The sequence below is a fragment of the Empidonax traillii genome, unplaced genomic scaffold, assembly GCF_003031625.1.
Source record: "Empidonax traillii isolate 1590-97213 ecotype Southwest subspecies unplaced genomic scaffold, ASM303162v1 scaffold1211:size273671, whole genome shotgun sequence".
NCBI classification, from domain to species: Eukaryota; Metazoa; Chordata; class Aves; order Passeriformes; family Tyrannidae; genus Empidonax; species Empidonax traillii.
The window spans coordinates 92,703-115,551 of NW_020956404.1; the positions used below are offsets into that span (position 1 = coordinate 92,703).

A 22,849-nucleotide genomic window follows, 5' to 3' on the forward strand; every position below is an offset into this window, starting at 1 on the left:
TCTGAGACAGCATTAACTGTGCCCAGTCGACTTTGTGAGAGCAACTGCTGCCTTTGTCTGCTCTCGGGGATTTTCACGGGGGCCTCCAACTGTGTTCACAAAAGAGCTGTCACGTTGACAATCTCAGACCTGTCATGATAGTGAAGAAAACAGCAGTATCTGTGTCCTGACCAAATTAGTGTCCCCACTGACTGCCTGCCACAATTGTCATGGGAGTGTTTTGATTGAAAGACCAGGATCAAAAAGGAGCCCAGGTGTTCTTTGTCCCTTTGGAAGGTCTCTTCCCTTTATGTGCAGTGTTTATGAATCTAGGAATTAATATTTCCTGCTTGACCCTTTGAGATACTGTGATTTGGAGGTGAAGGGGAAAAAAAGAAGCTCTTTTGTGAGTTTTGGTATCATTTAAGAGCAGGAAAAAAAAAAGGCCCACCAGTCTGAAACTGATATTTTAAGTTACTCATATTTGTAGAGAAGGATGAATGGCGAAAGTGTTTTCTCATCTTACTTTTTTGAACATTTTAGATAATTAATAACTGTGGAAGAGGCTTAAGGTTTTATAATGTACATTTATGTTAGTGATCTCTGTTTGTGACCCGACAGGAATTTGGCTCTGTAGATGCTGGGCTAGAAAAAGGTTGCCAGTAAAATTCTTCAGAAGATCTGGGACTTTTAATTGCTTCTAAAATGTGGTGGTGTTTTGACAAAAGGGTTTGAAAAACAGTCGTTTGTGGTAGCCAGCATAACACCTGGGTGTTTTTTATGCCAGCCATGTGAAATTCATGCCATTAAAGCCTTTATCTGTATTTGCAATATCACATATTTTCATCTTGTTCTCCTGAGCATATGATATGATGTTGCATATAGCTAAATGTGAAATCAGTTGGCTCTTTGCCAACCTGTGTGCAAATCTGCTTCTTTAAACCTCTCTGTTTAGCCTGATACAGTGTTGGGCATGTTAATTGTTATTTAAAAATAAAAAACAAAAACAAAATAAAATTGAATTTCCTAATGGCCACCAAAGCAAGTTGCAGCGGCCTCGTCACTGTCATCAATATCAGTTGATGGGAAGAGGGATTGGGATTTGTGTTAATGGTCATGAGCTGGAGAGATTTATTCAGCAGGGCATTGCTCAGCACGCTTCCCCTGCAGTTTGATGTGTTGTTCAGAAGGGCAGATGACATTGCTCAGAATTAGGTAAGTCTCAGGAAAAAAGGTCCTTGCCAATTAAGCCACACTCTGCTGAGAAGGAAATGGCACTGTTTGGACTTTATGAGCCAATAATTGGACATTTAATCTAAAATTTGTTCTTGTCCGAGCAAAATGGGGAGGCTGAAACTAATGGTACTGATTTTGCTGGTAGATTAAGCAATGGTAGTTGAATGAAATAAATGTTTGTTATTATCTGTGGTATCCTAAAGGGTGTCTGTGGTAGAGCTGTTCATGTTTCCTGGGTGTTAAGACATATATTGAGGAAACTGATTTATTTCATTTAAAAAATCAGATGGGAAAAATTGACAAGCTGTTAAACTGAGAAATCTGGATGAATTGTTGGTGAGCAACCTTTCAGCTCTCCTACTCGATTCTTCCAAAATTGTAAACCCGAGCCCTGACATTTACCGGGGATGTTTACACAACATCCTGGAGTGATTGCCAGCCCATAGGAGATGGCGAATGAAACTCTTTTGGGACACACCTTTTAGAATGGTTCTGAATCGTTCTCCTCTCTTCTAAGTGCTGAAATGCTTTTGGCTTCCCGTTGGCATCTTTATCTTTTCTGTAACGACAAGTCAAGGAAAATAGGACTGTAATTTCTGTACACCCGAAGTGAAACATCACGTCATGAGGTGTAGAAACTGTGTTGAGCAACACAGAGAAAGAAACTTGTTTAAATCAATACCCAAATAAACACGAAAAAGTGCATTTTAAAGGTCAGATTCTGGGTTGTTGTTGTTTCCTTTTGTCTCTACTTTCTACTGGCATAAATCTAGAGGGATTACATTCCTTTTACTGCAGGTTTGTCTCAACAGATGTGAGGGCAGAGCCTGTTCAGGAGTTTGTTTGTGACAGACCTGTTAAACATAAAAAATATCTTGTTAAGCCATGATTTTTTTAGCATGTTAAGGAACCTATTTTTAGGAAGTGTTCTGGCTGTAGACTTCATAGGCATTATGAATCTTTTTATTTTCTATAGCTTTAGCTGTATCTTATGACTAAGTATGACATCTTGGTTGCTAAATGTTCATCCTGTTTAGGGTTTTCTGTATTAAAATGTTCTTGGATAGAGATTTTTTTGCAGGTCTGCCTATATCCAGTCTTACCTTTTTGATTTACCAGAACCCCTGTGCATATGTTCCTGTTGGTTCTTGTGTTGGATTTCAAAGTATATTACGGAATGTCATTTTGACTCTTAAGAGAAAAAAATGAAATCCTAGACTCTCACACGAATTGACAAATAATGTCTCTTCTCTAATAGAAATTTTATGTCAGTTGAGGAATTTTGTAAAATTTTAGGAATTAATCTTAAACGCAACTTGAATCAGTAGAAGTGGAACAGATTGTTTCGAAGCCATCTGAAATGCTGAAAGGAAAATTCAGTGCCTTTTGACACCCTCCAAATGCATTTTGATTTAACACTGTTGTCATGTACGTGCAGCAGTGATGGAGCAAGCATGCTATTGGTACAAAAAAATAGGTAAAAATCACATAGTATTTTCAATTCTGTTCTTGTTTCTTTAGTGTGAGGGCTATCAATTCTGTAGAAGCAAGAAAAGAATCTATCTTTGATTTCTTTTATGTATTATTTCCAAATACCTTTGTTAGATGTTTTTGTTATTCACATTCTTCATAAACCTGGTTCGTACAAACCCCACAATGCTTATTAAAAGAAGTGACTGTGATGTTCTGTTCTCCTCTCAAAAAATCAGTTGGAGGCAACTCCTCTTGAAGCAGTTGTCCCTAATAATTTTTCCTGACAGCGTGGAATTACATTTACCTGTACCCATTATTCCTGCAGTTGGTTACTTAGGCCTTGCATCCATCAAACTCTGTCTGCATAATAGTACAGAGACTAGATCTAAGGCAAAGAAATAAACTGGGCAAAGAGTTTCTTGCTCCAAGAACTACTTATATAGACTGCAACTATCTTCTATTATTATTATTATTATTATTATTATTATTATTATTATTATTATTATTATTATTATTATTATTATTATTATTATTATTCCTTTATATCCCCAGACCCTATTTTGGCCATATCATCCTCTTAAGTACCTTTCAAGCACTGTGTCTCTAGACAAGCACAACCTGAAATCTTCTGGGGGATTGTTTTGCTGGGTTTTGAATTGTTTGTTTTGTTCTTTACTTGGGAGTCCAAGACAGTGTGAGCTTTGTAATGCTGTCTAGAGTTCAAATTCATGTACTGGTTTTCACTTCATGTGGTGCCTACTCTGGAGGTGAGGGGCTCTTTCTGCTGGTCCTGTGCTTTAATTTGCCCAGGATACTTGAGCTACTGCTATGATATGCTGGTTTCTGTTATATAGAATTAGGTGGGCACACATTAAATAAATAACTCTTCTATGGGATCATCTCAAATCTTAGGTACATGCAGATAGATGAGGGGGTTACTAGTAGAGTACCCTCCCATGGTCAGGTCTGGGTGACCCAGAGTGGAATTTCAGAGCTCCAGTTTCCAGCAGCAGGAAGCTGTACCAGAGGTGCTGCCTGGGGATGGATCTGGGCTTACCCTTCTAATTCAGATCATAAGTGTCTTAATCCACTTTGATTCATGTGATACAGGACAAGATTAGAACAGGGGGTAATGGCTTTAAACTGGAAGAGGACAGAGTTAGATTAGGTATTAGGGTGGAATTCTTGACTGTGGGGGTGGTGAGGCCCTGGCACAGCTTGCCCAGGGAAGCTGTGGCTGCCCCATCCCTGTAGGTGTTCAAGGCCAGGCTGGATGGGGATCTGAGCAACCTGGAGCAAGATGATCTTTAAGGTCCCTTCCAACCCAGACTGTTCTGTGATTCTGTGAGAAGTCTCAGGGTTTGTAAATTAGGTTCATTTTAGACAAAACCTCTTTGCTGGAGTGTAGCTAATGCATTTTTCAGAGAAAGAGATTACTAGAAAGAAACTCCTCCCTCCAAACAGACGTGGTGTGGACACTGCACCTGAGCACCGGCTCTTGCCCAAGAATCTCAGCTTTACTGCTTGCTCATCTATGTGGATGGAAGCTGCTACCACCGCCAAAGTGGGTGATGGTAAGCTAACAATTTAGGAGCCCCGATCTAGAGCTAAGTTGTTGCACATTACTCATTGAATTTTAGAAGACTTAAAGGTCAAGAAAAAAGGAGAAGGATTGTTTTCCCCCCAGCCTGTGATCTGGATTGTTGACTGTGCTCACAGTCCAGTGTAGTTCATTTTGATGCAGCCAAGTCAAAAGTGATGCTGCTGGGCAAAAAGAAAGCACATAATAGTAAGCCCTGAAAGATTGTATTCAGGCAAGCAGTGGTGCAGAAAAGGACCTGAGCATTGTGGATTGCTATCATGAGCATCTTATTATGAATTTCTGGTACAGTGCACTGTTCAGAGAAGTGAATGTCGATAAAATAGTGCAACAACATGCAGGGAAGAAGAGGGAGATGGTCTGGCTTTTTATATTTAACCCAATGCACATGTGCACAGGTGGGAGGTCAAAGGAAGGAAGCAAAAATAATCACAGCATTAAAAACAGAGAAACCAGCAACTGCCCAGGATCAGCAGCTCTGTTTTTCCATTTAACAGCACAGAGGTTGAGAAGTGTCATGCTTATATAGAAATATCTATATATAGATAGATGCATACTACATATGCAAATATATATATATATATATACACACAGATGTAAGAGAGATCTGATGGTTTAACAAGAATCAGTGGGAAATCAGGCACATTCAACCTTGAAATAAGAAGCAGCGCTGTAGTTAAATAGTAGTAAAACTTTAGGAGAAGAGAGCTGGTGGAATCATTTACAGTCTTTTAAGATAAAATTAGATACCACAGTTTGTAAGATGTACTTTAGTCAAACTTCTGGGAACAATTCAGCGAGTTTTATAGAGGGATTATAACTGAGTGGACTGCAGTAGTCGCTTCAGGCTGTAGAGCATGTAAATCCATAAACAATACTGAAAAACCCCACATATGCAGATATGTTTCAGAAGGACAAGTTCAGTGTCTTTTGCAGGGGCCAGTGTTGTCTCTGGGTTAGCCTGGCTTCCTGTTACAACTTAATTACATTTTACTGTTAATGTGTGTTGTTATTATGCACAGCAGTTTCAACACTGTGTGCAGAGATACTGGGTTTCAATTTTGTATGTACATGGGGTTTATTTGGATGCTTCCACATATTTTTAATTGAAGAACAGTTGTTCCCTGTGAGCTACATGGGTATTCACTTACCCTGGTTTTATATAGGGAATATATTAAACTTCCCAGTGTTTGTGTTTGTTTTCATTTCAGGCTTCATTCAGGAAAATATTACTGATAAAAATCTTTGTTTCAAACAGCACAGAGTAGGAGTGCTCAGCTGCAATTGAATTTGTGAAGTGTTTCTGTTACAGTATTATCATTTTTGTAGCACTCCAATGAAGGACAAAGAGGGAACTTCTCAGGCTTTTTGACTTCAGACTTGAGCCTCTTAGTTCATTCTTTTCTTAAAGGTATTTCAAATATAAATGCGGTGATAAAATCAAAGCTTTCTTGAAGCTTGATACTTTTAGCTGGATATCCATCGTTTTGTAGGTCTGTATTGCCAGGTACCAGTCATCACATCTGCTCAGAATTTGAAGCTCAGTCTCTGTGGGTCTAGTGGAAGGTGTCCCTGCTCATGACAGGGGGTTGGAATGAGGTGACCTTTAAGGTCCCTTCCACCCCAAACCATTCTATGATTCTGTGAGTTGTGCCCGACTGACACAGAGCTTAGAGGTTTCTGGGCATCTCCAATCTAAAAATTTGCCATTTCAGCATTTCCAATCTGATCTTGGAAATTTTAGATTCAGTGCCAATGGGTCGATTTAACTGTTTTGTTAAATTGGTTTCTGGACCTTGGATGTTCAAATTCTGCACGATGGAGGATCTGGGATGTACTTTCCTACACCCAGTTTGGTGTGTGCTGCTGAAAGGAACAGTCATGGAGCACAGTGTGTGGATGTTTGAGGACAGAGAGGGGAGATCTGTCATGACACAACTTTCTAGAATAGTTAGAGTTCCAATTTGCCTTACAGAAATATCATCTGGGCTTGGAGGTGTTCCTAATCCAGTGGCAGATGGAAGTCAGTATTGATCCATAGTCATCTGTGTTGGCTATGGGAGAAGAATCATCAGGGACTGGATATGCAGGCTGGCAGGGATGTCCTTTGGCTTGATGATCCAAGAGAGGTCAGAAGAGAAATAATTCAGCTATGCAGCTGAAGGAATTTTGGCATGCTGCTCGGGCCCAGGGATAAATACTAAATAGGTACCTTATGCCTATCTGAGAAAAATTCTTTCCAGATTCGATGTAGCCTATTCCCATCTTGGTGTGGTGGCTGTCAAAGTCTCCAATGTACAGCTGGGCAGTTCATGCATGGGAGAACTTGGTGCCTTTGGTTCTCCCTTCGAGGCTTATAAACATTAACCACCCAGAGGCTAGTGATTTAGATAAGCATGCTGTAAATTGACACTGCATGTAAATGAGCTGTCGTGCTGTGTTGTGGTGATTAATGCAACTGTAATGGCACACATTATCTTTTAAAGTTATGATAACCTGGGGAAATCACTTAAAGATAACCTGTTCTTTCTGTTCTCCTCGGGAGAATATCTGCATTTTGGCTCCATGTAGCTCATCCTTACTTCTAAGGCAAAAAAAAGAAGAAAATTAATGAGAGCAAAGTGTATATACTGAGACCATATTCTAGCTTTCATTGCATTAACTCCTGCATGTTAATTTTCTTATGCAAAAAACCTGCTTTTGAGTTGCCTTGAGTCTGGAGTTTTTTAATAGGCACTCCCTGGAAATCATACTGGTTTTGTTCCAAGCTGAATATCCAGGTGTCAGTGCTGGCCCTTAACTAATTGTTCCTGAACCCTTCATACTTTTGGCATGCTGGTAAGGCCCTGGCACTAACTGCTTGAGGCTTGGTTTGACTTAAATTAAGTCTTATAAGAATTTGTTTAGCTTTTCATTCTGAAAGAGTGTACTTTTCCCTGCAGGTTTTGCTTGTGCCATAATTCAGTATTTGTTTCAGTTTCTAAACAAAACAGCTGATCAATACTTAGGTTTTCTGTGATCTGTTGGCACAAGTTTCAATACTACATGTATGGTTAAATTTGCAGAAAAATTTCTTGTTTCAAATGAAGTATAAAGCAGAAAAGAAAAAGCTGCCTTTGGTTTTCTTAGTTTCATACTTTTGTCCAAATCCTGAGATAGCTGGGATTTTTTTGACTGTGAAGCATTAATCAAAAATGCTTGAGTAAGTACTGTAGAATCCCATGTGCTTGGATCCAAGGTACATTACATTTCCCTCATTTTATTTGGGAATCCCTCAGGCTGTCTGGCCTCTTTTACCCTGTGCTCTGCTGTCCTGCTAATTCTGACTGCTCAGGAATCCTTGGAGAAAGACAAACTGTAGCATGTGTATTCCTGGAATAGTTATTTGACCTCTCATGAGACTAGAAATGCCTTTCCATGGAGGGGCTCTTGAGAGAAGTGAATGAGTCGGGGAAGAGGATGGAGAAGGGAGAAGAAGCTTCTCCTAGTGAATGCTGGCTGTCACTTGGCAGATGTGGGTACAAGGCAAGTGGAGTTCAGTGTCCATCAGCACGGGCTGTAGCAAGTGCTGTATCTCGTCATGCTGAAAGCCACGCGGCTTGAAAACACGAGATTTACATACCGAGTGGGGGCTTCTGTGAAAGCCGGTGGTACTGTAAGTGCAGCGGCACACACCCTCTTGTGGCAGAAGGGAAAAGTCCCAGCACAAACCAGCGTGGCCTCTTTTATTTTCTGTGCTCACTGGTTTGCCTTCCCTACTCTTCTTTTGTATTTCCTTTGTGTTCAGTGAACATCCTTATGTGCTTTCCTGCACTTTTCTCTTTCATCTTTCTGTTTATGCAGCACCTCAATCTGCTCTGTTTGTCTTGCAAATTCTAATATTTCACTCTATTTCAGTCTGGTTTTATCAGTATTTGGAGTGTATTTAAACTCTGGGCTTTAAAGTGCCTTTTCTTACCGAGTTGCCAATGTATTGAAAATATGCCTTACAGACTAACTTTGAAAGCATCTGCAGGAGCAAAAGGCTGGAAAAATAAATAATGACATTCAAGAACATACTAGTTTTGTTTCCTAAATAGCTTAGTTTGTCTGAACTATTGTGAAGGGGTCATGTGTAGATTAGGAGATAACAGGCTGCTTTTCCCAGCTGTTTGATTAACCAGCTTAGAGACGGGTCAAATGCGCAGGAGCAGAGTGGGAGGCAGGCACATCATCACCTTCCAAGTGCAGGAAGGGCCCTACAGCGTGTTTGCAGTTTATCAGATTTGCTGCATAATAAGCTGTACGCTCCATTCAGCACTCTAATTAACCCAGGAAAGCACTCTGCTTCAGTCTCTGCTGATAGCGTGAACCTCACAAAGCCAAGCAGTCTCACCGAAGTACCTCTAAATAAGATTAAGCAAAGTGAACCAACCATGAAATAAAATGTGGGCTAAGTGTCGAGCAAATACTATTATTTGCTTTCATTTAGTACCAAGTACTGGGCTTGGCATGAGATGTCCAGGCATTTAATGTGTGAGTAGCACTGGCAGCTCTTAATAAGTGCTGACAGATGAGACCTTAATCACTCATGTTTTCTCTCTGCAAAGAAAAGTAACCAAGTGTTGTATGAAAACACTTGTAAATGCATGTTGGTGGTATTTCCCACAACTCCTAAACAGCCCACTGGTGCTCGGCAGGATTGGGAATCACATTTTGGTGGGCTCCTGGAGTGTGTTGGTAGATGAGGTAGCCCTGGGATGTCAGTGGAAAGAGGAAAAGCCGAGACTGGTGTCAGGTTTCTGGAGTGACAGATTCCTCAGCCCTGTTCTGAACTTTGTTAGAGTGAGTACAGACATACACAGCCCTCAAATCTAACACCTGTTTGAAGAACAGAACTCATCCTTCTTTCTTTCACTTTTCAGGTATCTTGCAATATCTTCAGAACTCTCCCACCTAGTGACAGCAATGAATTTGATCCAGAAGAAGATGAGCCCACCTTGGAGGCATCGTGGCCGCATTTACAGGTTTTTATTTATTTACCTCAGAAGAAATGCTTGTCATTGCTTAATATATCTCATCGTTTTCTCAGCTTTTTTTCTTTTTACTTGTGAATTAGACCCTGTTAGTCTGTGAGACACTAACATTTATTAATCCTGTTCATGGCTATAATACAGTACCTACAGAGACGGGAGAGAACTTTCTGATATTCGCAGAATGTTAAAACTTTCTTTAAAAATTATATTGATGGTGTCCCTCATATTCCTTTTTTCCTTCGCTGATTTAAAAATTGTTTTGTTTTCCAAACTGCTCTGACGTGCAAGGGCTTTTCAGCAACTTCACAAGAGCATCATGGGGATGATACTGCTGGCAGTTTTGCTTTACTGAGGGTAGTTTATATTCATACAGAAGTGCTCGTGTGTTGGCAGCTGCTCAGAAAAATGAATGATAAGCTACATCCCTAAGTCCTCCTTCCTCTCCTTGAGTCAAGGTTTGTTTTGAGGTATTTGTAGCAGGGTGCTCACTGCTGAGTATCATCCCTTCCTCTGTATTTCAGTTGTCAAAACAAGGTATTTTGAGACCCCCACCTGGACTAGTGTGTCCAGTTCTGGGGTCCTTAACACAAGAAAGTTGTGGACCTGTTAGAGGGGGTCCAGAGGAGGGTACAAAGATGATCAGAGGGCAGGAGCACCTCTCCTGCAAACAGAGGCTGAGGGAGCTGTTCAATCTGGAGAAGAGAAGGCTCTGGGGAAACCTCACTGTGGCCTTCCTGTACCTGAAAGGGAGCTTATAAAAAAGAGGGATGGTGATTTTTTACACAGGCAGATAGTGCAAGGGAGAATGTTTTTTGTACTTAAAGAGGAGAGATTTAGATTACATTTTAGGAGGAAATTCCTCACTGAGAATGCACTGGCACAGGTTACCCAGAGAAGCTGTAGATGCCCCATCCTTGGAGATGTTCAGGGCCAGGTTGGATAGGGTTTGGAACAACCTGGTCTAGTGGAAGGTATCTCTAGCCACAGAAGGCAGTTGAAGTGAGATGATCTTTAAGGTCCCTTCCAACCCAAACCATTCCATGACTCCATGATTTTGAACCAGGAACATCAACTAATTTTGGAGAAAGCATCCTTGATACTAAGGCACTAATTTCCTTTATTGGAAACATAGATGCAGATCCTACATGTGTTAGTCAGGACAACGACTTACACTATGAGTAAATTGAGAAGAAATTCGCCTGAGTAATATCAGCTTGTGGAGTTGGGGAGTTTCTGTGAGCAAAGGAGCACAGTTGATCTCAGCCTGAAACACAGGGATTGTATTTTACAGTTGTGTGCACAATCCCTGCCTGTGACCTCTTTGTTTCGCTCTTTTGTGCTCTCTCATTTAGAGCCTGTGGAAATATAGGTTCATCCCTCATTTATATTTAAATTTCACAGAAAATATGAATCTTAAAAGCTTCAAGGCAGCTCTGAAGAGCTCTGCCTGCCTGGAAACAGCACAGGCATAAGTGTCTGTTACCTTGTGTTAAGTGACACGAGTGCTGTAGTTTTAAAAGTCATTACTTACATGGAAATGATGGCATTTCTTATCCAGCTGATGACTCGCCATTGTCAGGAAGAAATTCACCAAAGTATTTGTGAGGAGTCGATGGAATTGATTTCCTGATGATTCAATGTTAGTTATGTAAGCTGTCACTTTTTCCACATCTTATTTCTAAACCTCTCTCCCCCTTTTTGATTTCCTTTTGCTTCCTTGGAGAAGTCAGAGAACACTGACATGAAGCAGCAGCAGCAGCAGTTTTGCAGCATATTGTTGTCATGGAAAAGTTTAAAACTATTTAAAAATATAATTTTTAAGCTTCCTTTCTCCTTCCAGCATCGATATTCAGTCTCACTGAAGGCAGAAACGAGCAAGTTTTCAATGGCTGCTCTCTATGAAAAGGTTCAGCAAAGAGATTTGCTGGCTGGTAGCTCATTATCAGTGACAGATCAGAGTTGCTGTCTTATGAGGCCACAGCAGTCTCTGTTTCACTTCACTTCCTTGTTGCCTGTTTTTTATACTCTTCTTTTTCTCCACTAAATGAAAAGTCTGTTGCTGTCCCACTGAATAGTTTAGGTAGGGATGGAATTGCATGAAAATAAGCAGATTTTCTCCAGCCCCGAGGCTAATCTTTACTGTAAGTTGGGAATTTTTGAATAAATTCTGGTTTGTGTTCTTCTTCTGTGTTTCAAGTTGTAGTAGAACACTACTCTAGGCAGTTTCTAATTTAATTTAAATATTTCCAACTGTTTCACCAACCCTTTCAGAATTGTAATGTCTGTATTTGATGCGACTTCAGCAGTTCAGAGGGCAGTTTAAATGTGCTTTCCAATTACTTAAGGAAGCTTTACAAGATGATAACAAGCATTACAAGATGGCAGTGCCTGTTCTTGGTCATGAAATGTCTTTGACTGGAGTTAAATAAGCAAAAGCAGCTTAAAAAGCTCGTGTAATTAATTCTAACTAAGAGGTAGCAGTTTGATAAAGGAGGAAAATAATTTTCATTTTTTTAACCCTTTGCTATGTGGAAAAATAAATGCTTAATTTTCTAACAAAATAACTTAGGGAAACACTACAATATGAAGAGTGATCAAGTCATAAATTAACCATATTTTTTTTTGTTTTGCAGCTTGTATATGAGTTTTTCATACGATTTTTGGAAAGCCAAGAATTTCAGCCCAGCATTGCCAAAAAGTACATAGATCAGAAATTTGTATTGCAGGTAAGCTGATGTGTTTTCTTTGAGGCTTCACGTTGCTCATGAAAGAAAATTCCTTTAAAAAGGTTTTGTTTAGAATTTGAAAATATAAGTTTACTTGCAAAAGAAAAAGGCTATACCAGCATATACAATGGAAGCTTTCAATCTATGGAGGCAGTGGAAACACGAGGATGTGTTTATTTGTCAGTCTCTGTTGCTATGGATGCATAAAATAGATGGTTTGGATCCAGTTTTGATACCTCAATCAAAATATTGGGCTTACTGGTTATGAGAGGGAGCTGAAACAGTAACTGCTGAGAAATGAAAGGTTTACCATCAAGTCTCAAAGGGCTGCTATCTAGAGGGTCTACTTAAATGCCAGTTTTATTGTGTCTTAATACTGTTAAAATATTTCTGTTGGAAGGGGAGAATATTTCTCCCTTCTCTCTCTGCAGGAAGGGGCAGAAGTTCACTAGCAAAGCTGCTTCCAGCATGGTACTGGAACAGTGATGCTGTAGTGTTTGGGGAGGAAGTAAATCAAAAGGCTGTGTAAAGCTTGAGATCTATTAAAAGCATGGAAGGAGAAGCAGCATCAGTAATAAACAACATGGGCCAGGAAGAGGCAGCTTTATTTTTGTAGTTTGCTTTCCATTGCTGTGGCTAAAGGGAAGAGATGACTTTTAGCTGCTATCCAGGTATTTTACACATGTTCAATCTTCCTTGATTTCTCATCTGCCTTGTTACTTCACTGGAACTACAGTAGCCAGTCCCCTCTACTGAGAAATTTTTGTCCAGGCCTTGACAAACACCAGAACAGAGGTGGTTGAAGGAAATTGTTTTCTGGGATAAGCCAGAACACTCCACAGATACAACTTTTGTCTTCAGCTTTTGGGGATAGGCCTGTCTTGGGTTTTCTGTTCCCACTGTAAATTTTTTGTATAACCACAAAGTCAGAAAGAGCTTTGTGTTTGATGCTGCCTATAGCTTGTTTTTGAAACCAGGGAAATTCAGAAGGATTCTTACTTAGTTAGAACAGGGCTTGCAGGCTGACACTTGAATAAAAAACAAATTAGAAGTGGCAGGAGATACTCAGCATTTCTGAAGACCTTTCTCCCACCCCTTACCATGGAGCTTTTTATTTTTTCCCTGTAGTGCTCAGGAAATACAAGTTGTGCTTTTACTGTTCTCATATGTTGTATGTATCAAGAATGCCTGAAAACTGTGGTTAAGAGAGCACTTTGTCCTCACGCTCAAAGATTCAAAAAAGGGACTTCAATTTCCTTCTTAGTGTCACAAGACCTTTTTAACCCATCTTCCAAAAACAAGAGCATCCATCTTCCAAAAACAAGAGCATATTTCATGTGGATTAAACCTCTGGTGGTTTGCTTTTTTGTTCACCTCGATACTGATTTGAACAAGGAGGTGCAACAATCTGATCATCCAGCACCTGGTAGAGATCTAAGAAAAGGCCTGACAGTCTCTCTTTACAGCTTTTTCCAGGCTGATGTTAATTTCTTTAGATATAGCAGGATTGCATTAGAATGCACACATGTGCTCTGCTTCAAAATCTAGTGAAAATAACTCTTAGATGCTCCTTAGATGTTATGTGCTGCTGAGCTTGGTCATGACTGGCAACATCCTACTCATGCCCTTTCAAGACATTCACAGTTTGGCCCAGGAGAAGGGGTCTAAAACAAGGATTTTTTATTCATTTATTTTTCTTAATCCTGCTAGTCTTTATTAAGTCTGCTAAATTAAAGAGTGGTATCTACTGAAAAAGAGGAATATGAGATTTTTAAAACTCCATACCAGAAAACATAGGAGTTGACAATTAATAGGTCAGAAGAATTCTGAGGATTCATGTTCTTGTCACGTTGTTTGCTGATGCACATTTATAAATTGCTGTGTACAGTGTGTCAATTTAAAATCCACATGTTTCTGTAAAAGGTTCTATTGAGCCATATATATCATAAGCAAGTAGATGTATTTCCACGTGTGTAAATGTTTGTGTTTAGCCTGTAGGAACTGGGCTGTCCTTCCACTTTCTGTTGTATGTCTGGAGTAACTCCTGAGAATCTGTGATTACAGATCACTGACGTGGGAAACTGATTTGAGACAAAAGGTTCATTAAGCACGTTTGGTGTTTCATGACACTGATAACACAAGTGTGACAGCCTTGGAAGTCAGCTTTCTCTCAAAATTTATTTAAATTTTTTTAATTTTATGAACTTTATTGAGGTTTTTCTTGGCAGTAAGAATGACCATATGAAAAAATGATACATTTTAATGCACTTCTTTCCAAGCTTTTTCCTGTTTGCTTGCTTTTTGCCTTTGGTTTTTTTGACTATAGCTGTGTTTCTGGCTTTCAGCTGTATGTTTTAATAAAATGCTGTGTGTACCAGTGTAACTGTTCGGTTCTAAAGCCTGCTTATATACAGTCTGAAATGGTTGGCAGTGGTTGCTAAGAGACATACTATTAAAATATATCCACAAGTCTCTGTGTTATGTAGGTTGCTATTTTGGAAAATTTATTTCCCTTTTCTTTGTGTGTTTAGAATAGTCACATAAATTATGGAAGTCTTGCAGCTTGTCTATAAAAATAAAACTTTATTGTTGAAAACTGATACAAATTGGACAGAGCAAAATAATAGTCTTATTTATTTTTTTTTTTTTTTTTTTTTAAATGAGAGGCTTAGTTTAGCAGTGTTTCCAGAGAGGATCTGTATAAGAGAACTGGAAATATAAATACTTTGCAATCCAGTAAGAAAACGAAAAACAAAAGCGTTTCCAGCTGTTTGCTGTCTTAGGATGAAATGTGCTATTTGGGGAAGGATGAGGTGGCTATTTATTTATTTAACTGTAGAACTAATTGAACAAAGCGATGTGTTCATAACCTCTGGAGGGCAGCTGACAAACCTCATAGGTACCTCATGAAATCCCCACCACAGATTCTTACTGCAAGGAGAATACAGTGAGATCTCATTACAAGCTGCAGAAACATCCAAAACAATGAAGAAGAGTGTGTGCATCAGTCCTAGACCTGCATGTTAAAAGTCAAAATCCCAGACAGCTTGATAACTTCTAATCATATTTTTTTCATCCTTTTTTCTTTCTCACCTCCTCAAAGTTGTGTAGCAATTTAACAGAGATGTATGTAGCATACACACACTGACAGATCGACTTGTAATAGGTACTTATAATTTATCTGTTTGTGAATCTAATTTTCTGACAGCATCTTACACATTTGTAAGGCCTCTTTGGAAATTGTCTTAGTTTCTTTTCCAAGACAGGTGATGGTTGACAGTTACTTTCCTTTTCATGCAAGAGAGATACTGGTTGCTTATGATTACTGTCTAAAATTCCCTGGTTTATATGCATTTGGTGGTTAATTTTTTTTTGTTTTTAAGTAAAGTTTACCTTCTCATTTTTCCCAAATATCTACCAGAATAACCAGTGTTGTGGGGTCACAAAAATGAAGAAAGTGGCTAAGGGGAAGCTCATACTTTTGTGGTAGAAGAGTCAAGGGGAATAAAACAAAGATCTGCAGGTGCTATTCCTGCTGCTCATTTCATGCCTTACTTCTTAGAGGCAACTTCAGATGTCAGTGTTTTGGGATATATTATGTACAAGACAAGACACTGAAATGTGTTTTCTTTTTACTGAGTCTCACATAACCATTTTGCTGTTTTAAAATGTTATTTAAGAGCTGCTTACTAACTGTGGGTCTTCTGTTGTTGGGTTGTTCTGTTGTTTTGTTTTTGTTTGTTTTACTGGTTGTTTGTTGGTTTTTTGTTGTTTTTTTTTTTTTTTTTAATTGACATTGATATTAATGTTAATTAATTAAATCTCCCAGTGCTTTGATTTTTGTCAATTGGTGGAGATCCTGTAACAGCAGATCCAAGGCTGGCATAGACTTTCCTGTTGAGTCTTTCCACAGCGTTCATGAAGGCCATGCAATCACTAGGAAGGCTTAAGAGCTCATCATATAAATTACAAGCAATTAGAAAAATGTGACCTTGACACAGTGTTGTGAGAACAAGAATATTAGAGCAATGGAGCATCTTTTAGTTCTGCAGACTGAGAGAATGGTGGATGTTCAAAAAGGCAGATTATCTTCATTTACAGATATTGCAGCATCTAAGAACCTATGTATTCATTCTGGGGAGGAGGAAGGAAGGCAGCATTTTGGAGCCAGTTAATCAAAAATTGATTGGCCTGAGTTTTGTGATGATGTACTGGGGTTCCTACAGATTCCTTTAATACTGTGTATCTACACCTTGGGTACCACGGATGTCACATTTTACATGCCTGTGCTTTCATGAATTTACTTCTATATAGAAGTCTGTGTGTCCCACTTGTCAAATGTCCCCTGTTTGAGTTCTCTTTTTCCTTTGAACGCAGCTGTTGGAGCTGTTTGACAGTGAAGACCCTCGAGAACGAGACTACCTAAAAACAGTCTTGCACAGAATTTATGGCAAGTTTCTGGGTCTTAGAGCATTTATCCGAAAACAGATTAATAATATTTTTCTACGGTAAGTTGTGGAAGAAGGTACTTTTCTCTTGTGAACACTTTAGGAAACTGATATATCGCTTATATTTAACTTTTCTTTTTTTAGATTTGTTTATGAAACCGAACACTTCAATGGCGTAGCTGAACTGTTGGAAATTTTAGGAAGGTAAACGAGTCTTTATTTATTATCTGTCTCAGACTTCCCTTCGGGACACGTCAGAATAGTGTCAGATTCGGAAAAAGTATTATGATAAGCCCTGATTCTGAAAACAGATGTGTGCACATGCTCATCTTTAAGCCCATGTGCAAATCTCTGTCACGTCTTTGCCAAGAATATATAACTAGATGCAAGTTACAGCCAGAGTGTTGGATTGATTTCTTACATGTGTGTGTGCATTAAATTTTGTGCACTTCACCCTTACATGATGTAGAATTATTTTTTTTTTTAAGCACACTAGCAGTGTGAATGTTTTGAGTTAATCTAATTATGGTAGGTTAATTACTCAGGACCACCTTGCTTACAGGAATTTACAGATCACATAGACAAGGTCTTATCTGTTTGGCAACAGGTTTGTGCAGCTGTTTATATGATTATTCCTAAGTTGGAGCTGAATTGCTACCTAGAGATGTAGTGCCCTGCTAATATAAAGCAGGACCAAAGTCAGCACCTGTTTACAAATGGCATGAGCCTGCTAGTTGTAAACAGGTGCTGACTGCTAAATATATTTTCATTTATTTAGAAAGTGCTTGTTTGGGCCTCTATATTGTTTACTGTGATAATGACACAAATATTTCTTTTCTGATTTCTAGTATTATCAATGGTTTTGCTTTACCTCTGAAGGCAGAGCATAAACAGTTTCTGGTGAAGGTGCTGATCCCTTTACACACTGTCAGGAGTTTATCACTCTTCCATGCACAGGTAGAAATTGTTAAAATATTTTCTGCTGAGTTATATTTTTTTTTTAGGGTTGCTTTGGAAATTTAGCACATACGAGGTGGGGGGGAAAGTTCTGAAATGTGGAAAAAACACAATAGATTTCTTTTTAAAATTCACTTGATGTGCTTTGTCTGATAGATGCCTTGCTTCTGTTCTGATTAGTTACTTGAAATTGTTAACATACATCTGTAATAGTGTGGAGGTTTTGCTTAGTAGTTAAGCTCTCTCTGTAGGTTTTCCTCTCTGCTGTTTTCTCATTCTCACAAGTTTGACTTTCCCACTCTCTCTCCCAAGAGAATGTTTGGGTTTCCTTAGTCTTGTGCTGTCAAGGCTCTTCTTCACCCTGGCAACTTTCTGAATAATAATACCCCCATTTTTGCCTCATCTTCAGCATTCTCCCTCACAGATTTCCTAATACTGCATTTATGCTCTCAGATATCTTTTTATACCTTCATAACATTATTTTTCCTCTGGTAAGTGCTACCTGTCGCCCTTCTCTCTGATTTGCAGACAGTGCAGTATTTCTTATGCTGATAAAGCTGTGCTTCCTAAATGCGTTATTCCAGGATTTAGGTGTCGGCTCATCCTTCAAGAGTTCCCATGATTTGTTGATGTATAAAATGTGTAGAAAGACACAGTTTCAGAGAGTAACAGAAGTTTCAAAACATTGGTTGTAGGACTGTGTTTAGAATTGCAAGTTGCTCTGATTTTAATTGCATATGTTGCTTTGTCACTGTGATTGTTTCTGTGGAGTGTCCCGTTGTTTCTCCTGAACTGAGCTTTCAGAGCATTTGCACGGTGCAAACTGTGCATCTCAGTTTGAAATTGGGTGCAGTTGGAGAAAGCTGAATAGCACTATGCCTTGGGTGTCTCTTTTTATTAAAAAAAATGGATTCTTGTGGTTTCTCTGTAGAAATGTTCTGAGTTAATTTTCTTAAATCCTTCCCTCTTCACAGCTGGCATATTGCATAGTACAGTTTCTGGAGAAAGACCCTTCGCTCACAGAACCGGTAAATATTTCTTTCATACTTTTTTTTTGGCATCATAAATGGTTTACCCCGTTGAGAGAATAATAAAAAATTTTTTTTTTTTTTTTCCTTCTAATTTAGGTCATTAGAGGTTTAATGAAATTCTGGCCAAAAACCTGCAGTCAGAAAGAGGTAAGTGGTACGCCAGTATAATGAAACAAAAGAACTTTTTTCCTCTAAAATATAATAAGCAGGGAATCTTTAAATGTTTCCTGGTAGATAACACATGCAGTGGTGAATCTTGGTATTATTACTTGGAGATGATTTTCTTCTGTACTTGAGTTCTGGCTTTTTGGGCAATTTCAACTCTGAAAAGTTTAATAACCATATTTTCTATTCACAAAATTAGCACTGGTACTTCTGCAGACAACTGGTGCTGGCATTTTTTTTTTTTGGAGAGGAGGAAATAAACATAGTTGAGGATAGATTGGAAAACTCTCGTAGACTTGGAGTTGTTTGTATGTGAGGGTAGTATTTTTCCAGGGAGGATGAAAGATATTTTACTGTCTAGTGTTTATCTGCTATACATATAAATGATGCAGTCAGGCCTTTGCATTTTTGTTTCAAATTCTTGATGCAAATCTGAGTTTCCCTTATGAGTTTGTGAAAAAGCAAAACTATTATTTTGAATATTGCTTCTTAAAAACAAGGTAAAATTTAAGAGACTCTCCTCACTTAGCAGAGTTTAGGCTTTGGTCAGATTCTTTGTATGAGGCAAGGTTTTGAGAATTGAACCAGTATGTCCATGCTAATTTTGTTGTAAAGGACAAGTGATGTGTTTGAAAATACAGCACTTAACACACTTGTCCTTTTTTAAAGAGGCTGAATCCAGAAGCTGCTAAAGGTAGAACTGATCATATCATTTGAGAGGGTCTTGCTGAGCTTGTGAGGCTTCCATTTCTCCTTGAAGCAGTAGGATTTGAGGGTTACCAGCATTTTGCTGATCAAGATGGTTTAGAGGTTTTATATTTAATGCTTTCTTCCTTGTCTTTAGGTCATGTTCCTAGGAGAGCTGGAGGAAATCTTGGATGTAATTGAACCATCACAATTTGTCAAAATCCAGGAACCGTTGTTTAAACAAATTGCCAAGTGTGTCTCTAGCCCTCATTTTCAGGTCAGTGGTCGAGGTTATTGTCTGTGTAGGAATGTATAGTCTCAGTTTCAAATGTAACACCCCTGCAAATGTAATTATTTTTTTTATGTTGTGTGGTTTTAAATACTTGTCTTCTGTGGAAGAGGATGTGTTGCAGTAGAAGTTTGGTTCTGAGCTCCATGTTAGAAGCTCTATGGGGTTACAGCCCAGAACTTGCTGTTCTGAGCTCCACATAAGGCCTAAAAATGCATCCAAGCAGACTTTGAGCCCTACTGACTGTGGGTGACAGGTCCCTGCCATATAGACCATGTAGGATGTGTCTGCTCCCCATTTTTGGTGCAGTCTTGTTGTCTTCTGACTTACTTCCCTCTGTAACCAGATGTCTGGTTAGAGGTGGCAGAAAACATATCATCACATGGTATAAAGAGAAGAAGGGGAATGAATAGGATTTAGATGGAATCATATGTGAAGAGGAGGTAGAGTTCATGGCCGGTGGTGTCTCCATATTAAGCCTGGTGACCTATCCTGGCACAAAGGCAGATGTGACTTCTCTGCATTTCCTTGGACTACATTTATTTGTAGCATAATGTAGATCAGCATCCTCCCTCCTACTCCCCAGCTCCTCCCCAAGGTGATCACTGTCATTGTTACCTCCCCCCACACGAAAGATTTCTCCTCCCTTGTTCAGGCCCAGCCATGGGGCCTTTCTCTGTCTCCTTCCTCTGGTATCCCAGCCCTGCTGTCTTCCTTCCAACTGCAGTCTCCCTGACTTTGGGGGAAAGGGGAGATGGGAAGTCTCTCTGCTCTCCCTCCCCCTGCACAGCTGCAGCATTAATGCAGTGTCTGCACCTGGTCTTCACTGAGCAGCAACATCTCGCTCAGGGGAAAGGGGGAGCGGATCCTTGGGATCAGAATCAGAGGATAAAAACTTAATTCCATTAATGCATGTTATGCTACTGATTGGAGTTGTTTAATTCCAAAACTAATGACTCCTGTTAATTTGCCTTTGTGAAGTTTCTCTGTGATTTGTTTTTCCTTTAGAAAATTACAAAATTGTAGGTATCTGAATAATAATTTGTTCCTTTGACTCCAAGGTGGCTGAAAGAGCGCTGTATTATTGGAATAACGAGTACATCATGAGTTTGATAGAGGAGAACTCAAATGTTATACTTCCCATCATGTTTTCCAGCCTTTATAGGATTTCTAAAGAACACTGGAATCCGTAAGTTTTTTGCCTTTACACTTTATTTTACTGTTCTAGAATGAGAGAGATCCAGACCCAAAGCTGGTCTGACCAAGTGCAGCTCTGCTAATGCCAATATAAATTAGTCTGTACTTGAACTTGTCTCAGAGTGTTTTTAATTAACTGGTATGTGTACAAAAATCACTACCTTATGGGATAAAAATAGACCTTCTCACAAGCTGGAAAAAAGAGAAATTAGATGTTACATTGTTATTGAAGAAAAAGTGTTGCTTATCAAGCTTTTCTCCTACACAGTTTTTAATAAACTGGTTGACTCTTAAGCCAGATTGTAAATTGTCTAGAGGAATATCACTTGGCATTAATAAAGCTTTGTGGCTGTATCATGGACTGATACCTCAGGGAGACCTCTGGTACTGGCCTTTTTTTTTAACATCTGTGAAGCATACAGACATCAGTATATTCTTGTTGGGTTGTTTGTTCTAAATCTATTTAAATACAGCTGTTCTCTATTACAGTAACTGAGCAGTTACTTCATGTTGATATCCTGATCATCAGGCATTTTTATTTTAAACTGAATGACCTAGTAGAAAGTGTTTTAATGAAAAATGCTATTACAGTTAGATGCCATGTATTCCATACTTGGAATGGCTACCATGTAGTAAACCCAGTATTTTTAATGAGCTTGTGCTACATTCAGGTCTCAGTTGTTTTAAGACCTTACTGTAAAATATTTAATCTTTTCAAACATTAGTCTTTTTGTTCTGTACCTAGGCAAGCTCTCAAGTTTGTGTGCTTACCTGACAAATCTAATGCTGCTGGAAAGCTTCTGTAATTAGCAGTGGTCACAAAAAGACACTTTCCATGGCATTACCAGTCTCCAACATGCCCCTGCTCCTGCCTAAAACCTGTGTACTGGGATGCTTTTGGTAGTGAGAATACTCCAGTGTCCCATTTTGCAGATTGTTGATACTCTTAGGAATTTTGTTTCTTTGACACACAAGCCAGATAAAGATAGATATAAAATGAAGAAGATCATTTAAAGAATTTTTACGTATTAATAAGAAAATTTGCCCACAGGCAACAAAATTAAAAGTTTATTGAAAGAAGTGAAAGAGAGGCCAGGGTATGTGGGAAATGGCACATAGTTTGTCTGCTGTATGGATTAGCTCCAAAAGGTTCCTGGCACTTGTACTGTTGATTCACTGCCTCCTGGCTGAAAAGCTGTTTCTTAAGCAGCTCTGGGTCTGAACATGACAGCCATAGCAGTGGATCAGGAACTGTGAAAGGGGAAATGAATATGAAATGTATGAGTACAAGGAAATCACTCCTGAAATACAGCCTTGTATTTTGCATAGAGGCAGTGAATATTCAGCTTCATAGAAAAGTCATAAGGAAATATGAATCACTCTCATTTTGTGTTTGAATTCTGTTCCTTCTGCCAGCATTGATGATTTGAATCCCTGAAGTTGCATTCAGAACTGCTCCACAGCATGAGGGAAGAGTCTGTAGTTATATGTAATAGCTTTCTGTTGTTACCTTTTACCCTGGAGTTTTGGCTTTCTCAATTTCAGTAGTCAGTAGAGACAGGGAAGCTGATTCTCACCTTTAAATATGTTAATCAAAAGTAGTTTCACTGAAATCGAAGAATTTATATTATCACAACTTGCAAGAACAGAATTGGTCACAGAAAGGCCGGGAAGAGAAGACACTTTTATTTCACGTTTGATTTCACCTGCAACTAATGGACTCCTTTCTTCTTTTTCAATTTTTCACAGGGCTATTGTGGCTTTAGTCTACAATGTGTTGAAGGCATTTATGGAAATGAACAGCACCATGTTTGACGAGCTGACAGCCACTTACAAGTCAGATCGTCAGCGGTAACTTTTTAAAGCTTTTTTTTGTCAGCTGTGCATAAGGCCTGCTGTTTAGTTTTCCCCTTACACTCAGGTGCAATTGCATAATCTCACACATGGTAGACACAGTGCCCCATTTTTTCCCCTTGCCTGCCCATTGGCTTTCTCCTTACAAGGTGTAAGTTTATACGTGTAGGTTGTTCTTTACCCTTTATTAAA

At 39.0% G+C, this 22,849-nt stretch overlaps 1 protein-coding gene across 6 annotated transcripts in view; it reads left to right on the forward strand.

Moving 5' to 3' along the window:
- The window catches only part of PPP2R5E (protein phosphatase 2 regulatory subunit B'epsilon), an 81,795-nt gene that overhangs the window by 50,071 nt on the left and 8,875 nt on the right, over positions 1 to 22,849 (forward strand). For 5 of the 6 annotated variants that reach the window (XM_027905807.1, XM_027905806.1, XM_027905808.1 and 2 more), the window contains 10 exons: positions 9,193 to 9,294; positions 11,937 to 12,029; positions 16,407 to 16,537; positions 16,622 to 16,681; positions 17,326 to 17,434; positions 18,409 to 18,462; positions 18,562 to 18,612; positions 19,475 to 19,594; positions 20,668 to 20,795; positions 22,553 to 22,654. In XM_027905807.1, coding sequence (XP_027761608.1) covers positions 9,193 to 9,294; positions 11,937 to 12,029; positions 16,407 to 16,537; positions 16,622 to 16,681; positions 17,326 to 17,434; positions 18,409 to 18,462; positions 18,562 to 18,612; positions 19,475 to 19,594; positions 20,668 to 20,795; positions 22,553 to 22,654 — 950 coding nt within the window. The remainder of the gene's footprint in view (positions 1 to 9,192; positions 9,295 to 11,936; positions 12,030 to 16,406; positions 16,538 to 16,621; positions 16,682 to 17,325; positions 17,435 to 18,408; positions 18,463 to 18,561; positions 18,613 to 19,474; positions 19,595 to 20,667; positions 20,796 to 22,552; positions 22,655 to 22,849) is intronic. The other variant, XM_027905809.1, reaches the window with a different exon arrangement.